Source organism: Ranitomeya imitator, chromosome 1 (genome assembly GCF_032444005.1).
Source record: "Ranitomeya imitator isolate aRanImi1 chromosome 1, aRanImi1.pri, whole genome shotgun sequence".
Taxonomy (NCBI): Eukaryota; Metazoa; Chordata; class Amphibia; order Anura; family Dendrobatidae; genus Ranitomeya; species Ranitomeya imitator.
The window spans coordinates 1,188,699,903-1,188,705,902 of NC_091282.1; the positions used below are offsets into that span (position 1 = coordinate 1,188,699,903).

General features: G+C 40.9%; 1 protein-coding gene across 8 annotated transcripts in view; it reads left to right on the forward strand.

Annotated features, from left to right (window-relative positions):
- JAKMIP1 (janus kinase and microtubule interacting protein 1) overlaps positions 1-6,000 on the forward strand; it is a 211,713-nt gene that overhangs the window by 192,708 nt on the left and 13,005 nt on the right. For all 8 annotated transcript variants that reach the window (XR_011317025.1, XR_011317024.1, XM_069744820.1 and 5 more), the window contains exon 20: positions 3,035-3,100. Coding sequence is in view for 6 of the 8 variants with exons in the window: in XM_069744820.1 (XP_069600921.1) it covers positions 3,035-3,100 (66 nt within the window). In the remaining 2 variants the exon portion in view is untranslated. The remainder of the gene's footprint in view (positions 1-3,034; positions 3,101-6,000) is intronic.

Sequence of the window (6,000 nt, forward strand, 5' to 3'; positions counted from 1 at the left end):
TGCAACACCTTGATTTTTTGCCTCTTGAACCAGGCCTTGGTTTTCTTGGCTGTGTGCTTTGGGTCGTTGTCTTGTTGGAAGATGAAATGACGACCCATCTTAAGATCCTTGATGGAGGAGCGGAGGTTCTTGGCCAAAATCTCCAGGTAGGCCGTGCTATCCATCTTCCCATGGATGCGGACCAGATGGCCAGGCCCCTTGGCTGAGAATTAGCCCCACAGCATGATGCTGCCACCACCATTCTTGACTGTAGGGATGGTATTCTTGGGGTCGTATGCAGTGCCATCCAGTCTCCAAACGTCACGTGTGTGGATGGCACCAAAGATCTCGATCTTGGTCTCATCAGACCAGAGAACCTTGAACCAGTCAGTCTCAGAGTCCTCCAAGTGATCATGAGCAAACTGTAGACGAGCCTTGACATGACGCTTTGAAAGTAAAGGTACCTTACGGGCTCGTCTGGAACGGAGACCATTGCGGTGGAGTACGTTACTTATGGTATTGACTGAAACCAATGTCCCCACTGCCATGAGATCTTCCCAGAGCTCCTTCCTTGTTGTCCTTGGGTTAGCCTTGACTCTTCGGACAAGCCTGGCCTCGGCACGGGAGGAAACTTTCAAAGGCTGTCCAGGCCGTGGAAGGCTAACAGTAGTTCCATAAGCCTTCCACTTCCGGATGATGCTCCCAACAGTGGAGACAGGTAGGCCCAACTCCTTGGAAAGGGTTTTGTACCCCTTGCCAGCCTTGTGACCCTCCACGATCTTGTCTCTGATGGCCTTGGAATGCTCCTTTGTCTTTCCCATGTTGACCATGTATGAGTGCTGTTCACAAGTTTGGGGAGGGTCTTAAATAGTCAGAAAAGGCTGGAAAAAGAGATAATTAATCCAAACATGTGAAGCTCATTGTTCTTTGTGCCTGAACTACTTCTTAATACTTTAGGGGAACCAAACAGAATTCTGGTGGGTTGAGGGGTTGAATAATAAATGACCCTCTGAAAAGACTTTTCACAATTTAAAAAAAAAATAAACAAAGAAATAACATTCTTTTTTGCTGCAGTGCATTTCACACTTCCAGGCTGATCTACAGTCCAAATGTCACAATGCCAAGTTAATTCCAAATGTGTAAACCTGCTAAATCTGCAGGGGGTTGAATACTGCTTGTAGGCACTGTATATATTAGATGAAAAGTGAGACGAAATGTTGAAAAAAAATGCAATTCTGTAATTTTTAGGGAGAGGGGTTTGTTTCTACGAGGTTCATTGTGTTGTACAAATCATCTGGTAATATAATTTTACAGATTAGTACGAATGTGGTGATAACAAACTTGTAAAGGTCTTTTTTTGTCTAAATCCGAGACAATTTTTTATTTTTGCAGTGTTCCTTAGAACTAACAGGCAGGCAGTTGCGAACTACCTACCTGTTGTGCCCGATCTCTACTGGCACTGAGCAGTCACTGACCACTCCTGTGGGCGATTCTGCAGCTTCCAGCGACATCACGTCCACATAACAGCAGATTCTCTCCTGCTCTGCTCTGTTGATGGGGCGTGACTACCACCATCATTCTAATTGTCAGCCAGTTCCTCACTGCCTAACTGCAGAAAGACGGCTGTCAATCAGCAGTGACGCCCCATTAACAGAGCAGTCCAGAAGAGAAAGAGCTGCACTGTTCACATGGAGCAGCTGAACCGCCGGCAAGAGCGGCTGCTCTGAGCTGGTGCCGGGTAGAACAGCCAGGTAGTTGCAACTATACCTGCATGTTACTTTCTTGGTTCATAGTAAAAAAATAAAAAAAAAACTTGGACAACCTTTTAACGTGGTTTAATAAAATTTGAACTTTGTAAAAATTAAAAAGTTTGCATATAGTTTTTATTTCCTTGTTGAAGGAACCATGTGAAGGAGGTCTTGTTTTTTGTGTGCCGCGTTGTAGTTTTTGTTATTACATTTTTGGGGGTACATGCACAGCTCTTAGCAGCTTTTTATGGTATGGTTTTATGGTATTATTTGGGGGAGGTGCAATTATTTTGGCATTTTATTCTTCATGGCTTTTACCTTATAGGTTTTGACCGACCATGTTCTTTGTGGACTAGTTAGGTGTGCAAGAGCCGTTTTTTTTCTTTTTTTTGCACCAAACTTACCCATTCAAGCATATAATTCTGCAAAAGAAATGGACAGCCCACAAATATTATCCGTGTTCCATCCGTGTTTTGTCCATATTTCACAGACTGGTTGCATGCGAGAAAAACTGATGATATACCGATGCTAAAAATTGTCACATGGACCAAAAATGGCTGAAAATTGGATTCAGCACATTTATGAAAAACTTTTTTTTTTCCTTACAAGAAAAATTTCAATTTTAGGTTGATAATGTACATTGAAAGGGATTAATTAATTTAGGAAACTCATTTTATTATATCTTATTAAGCAGGTCTGGACCGCCCATAGACTGATAGATTGGGGAGCCTGCTGTCAGGCACAGCCAGACTCCCAACAGATAAGGCAGAGATGGTTAATTTCCATCGCTGGCTTCCTTATCCCTGTATACCCAGCGCTGAACAGCTGTTGTGTATACTGTATTGGAAGCTATTAACACTTCCTCAGGAGCCTTCGATCATTTGATCACCAGATATCCAAAGGCAGGAGCTGCGTCGATCTAGGAGACCAATTCAGATCTGCTGAGGAGGCTGCATTTCCATTGTAACTGGGGCTAAAATACAAGCCCCAGTTACAGGTGAAATCAGCAATAAAAATAATGTATTAATATGTTAAAATGCTACTCTAAAGGGACCATATTTGGGGCAGACTATGTGAAATAAATGAAAAAGTAAATTAATATAAAAACAAATGAAAAAAAATTATTTCCCAATGAAATTATTAGGAAGAGTTTTCCAAACATTTTGAAGTGTTTTATATTTTTTGAGGATTTTTCATCGGATCCTCTGTTGTGGAGCTGATGACTCCAAGTATTATGTTTCCTAGCACTTTATAGAAAACATCTTCCTCTTTAAAAGCACTAATACTCTTTAACTTTCCTTCCGTAGAGAATCCGTGAACTTGAAGACAGGATAGAACTTCAAAAGCGGCAACTCAAAGAAATAGAGGAAAAGGTAAATGAAGCTCTGTAGTTCATGGCTGCCTGTTCTTGTGTATGCCGGTTATTATGTTCTGTGCCTACACTGCTGATGTGTAATATAGTAAATGGAGCCATTAGAATGCATTGAGCAAAATACACAGTTACTGAGCAAACCAAGAGTGGAGCCTTCAAGTCCTTGCACCAGTAATAACCACACAAACTGCATTTGCATTTATTGAATTTGTGCCTTTATTTGAATAGTTTTAGGTTATTTTTCGTCTCTACTCTTCTTTTAATTTGTGCCTATTTTCTATATGCGTTCACCTGTTTTTTAACCCGTTAATGCTCGCCAATACACCTTTTAATGGCTGCAGTTAAAGGTACTTATTCCTCAGCGCCGCTTTTTAACGGGGGCTGAGAAATAAGGGTATAGCACCCCCCCCCCAGCGTCGGAAAATACCCGGGGTCGGTTTTTACCATGGTTATTCACCGTATAATGCGACCGCAGATGTCCCATTTATTTCTCTCTCCTCTGATATGATGTAGCATACCAAAGGAGTGAGAAATAGGGTCCCCCGAGCCCCACCGCTACCTCTGGCATCCCGGACCTTCCGGCTCCATCCCACGTCCCTCCACGTCATCTTCCCGGAAGAAAATGGCGGCCACATGTGCAGTGCTCCTGCCGAGATCTGCCAGCTGACACCCGGCAATAATAGGAGATTTTTCCTATTGGTTCAATTTGATCACTGTGATGGATGCTATCACAGTGATCAAAATTAAAAAATAGTAAATAATACCCCACTTTATCACCCCCTTAGTTACGTAAAAATAATAAAATAAAAAATGTACTTTTTTTTTTCCATTTTTCCAGTAGGGTTAGGGTTGGAGCTAGGGTTAGAGTTAGGGTTGGGGTTAGAGCTAGGAATAATACAATAAAAAAAATGTACTTTTTTTTTTCCATTAGGGTTAGGGTTGGAGTTAGGGTTGGGGTTAGAGCTAGGAATAATAAAATAAAAAAATTTACTTTTTTTCTCATTAGGGTTAGGGTTAGAGCTAGGGTTAGAGTTAGGGTTGGGGATAGAACTAGGGTTAGGGTTGGGATAGGGTTGGGGCTATGTTAGGGTTAGAGTTAGGATTAGGGTTGGGCTAGGTTAAGGATTGGGCTAGGTTAAGGATTGGGGCTCGGGTTAGAGCTAGGGTTAGGGTTGAGCTACGGTTAGAGTTGGGCTAGGGTTAGGGCTGGGGCTAGGGTTAGGGTTGGGGCTAGAGGTACGGATGGGGCTAAGCTTGGGGTTAGGTTTTTTTTGGGATTATGGTGGTGTTGAGGTTACGGTTGTGGTTAGAGTTGTGGTTATGGTAGGGATTACGGTTAGGGTTGGGATAAGGCTTAGGGGTGTGTTGTGGTTAGGGTTGGGGTTAGGGCTGTGTTAGGGTTGGAGTTAGAATTGGGGAGGTTCCATCCACTGTTTAGGTGCATCAAGGGGTCTCTAAACGCTACATGGCGCCCACCATTGATTCCAGCTAATTTGCGTTCAAATAGTTAAACGGTGCTTCCTCCCTTCTGAGCTCTGCCATGCATCCAAACGGTGGCTTTCCCCCATGTACGGGGTATCAATGTACTCAGAAGAAATTGCACAACAAATTTTGTGGTCCATTTTCTCCTGTTACCCTTATAAAAATAAAAAAGTTTGGGTCTAAAGTAAATTTTTTGTGAAAAAAGTAAAATTTTCATTTTTTCCTTCCACATTGCTTTAGTTCTCATGAAGCACCTGAAGGTTTTGAGCACCTTGAGGGGTGCAGTTTTTAGAAAATACCCAAAAGTGACACCATTCTGTCATATTGACCCCCCCCAAACTCACTTTTAAATGTGAGGCGGTCTCTAACAAAAATGGTTTTGTAAATTTTGTTGGAAAAATGAGAAATCGCTGGTCAACTTTTTAAACCCTTATAACTTCCTAACAAAAAAAAATTATGTTTCCAAAATTGTGCTGATGTAAAGTAGACATGTGGGAAATGTTATTTCTTAACTATTTTGTGTGATATAACTCTCTGATTTAAGAGCTCAAAAATTAAGTATGAAAATTGCAAAATTTTTAACATTTTTGCCAAATTTCCATTTTTCATAAATAAACGCAAGTCATATCAAAGAAATTTTACCGCTAACATGAAGTACAATATGTCATAAAAAAACAATCCAGAATCAGTGGGATCCCTTGAAGCGTTCTAGAGCTATAACCTCATAAAGTGACAGTGGTCAGAATTGTAAAAATTGGCCTGGTCATTAAGTATAAAATTCACTTGGTAATTATGGGCTAATGTTCGCCATTGTGGACAGGATTTGGGTTTAAAAAACCTTGCAAATGACGAATCGGGCCCTTTGTGTCTTATTACTGGTGGCACGGCCTGAAAGCTCCACTCCCACAAATATTTACTTCCAAATGTATATACGTATATGTATAGTACTGGCATGGTTGTTGGGGTTCAGTCTGCATATAGTAGAATTTTTACACTACAAATTTTCAGCATTTACGTGATAAAACGCATGCGTGTTACATGTGGCTTTCGCTGCTGTTTGTGCTATGGATTCATTTGTGATTTCATCTAATTGGTGAAATCTGCATACATTTGCATTAGGTGCGTAAATTCCGAAGGTAAAAAAAACATACGTCTTTTAAGCTCGTTTCCAATGGCGGAAACGCATCAAAAACACATGTAATCCGCACCTAAGTGTGTCAATAAAGTTTTGTCAAAGCAAAAAAAAAAACAGGAAGTATGAAAAATAATGCAGCTTTATTTAAAGCATGACACACCAAAGAGACGAAAAACACAGCGTTGAAAAAGCGATTAAAAACGCGTGTAAAAAAAAAAAGCACACAAAAACGCAATGAAAAAACACAAGTAACTTAATTTAAACAATAGGTCCAGAAATGGTGT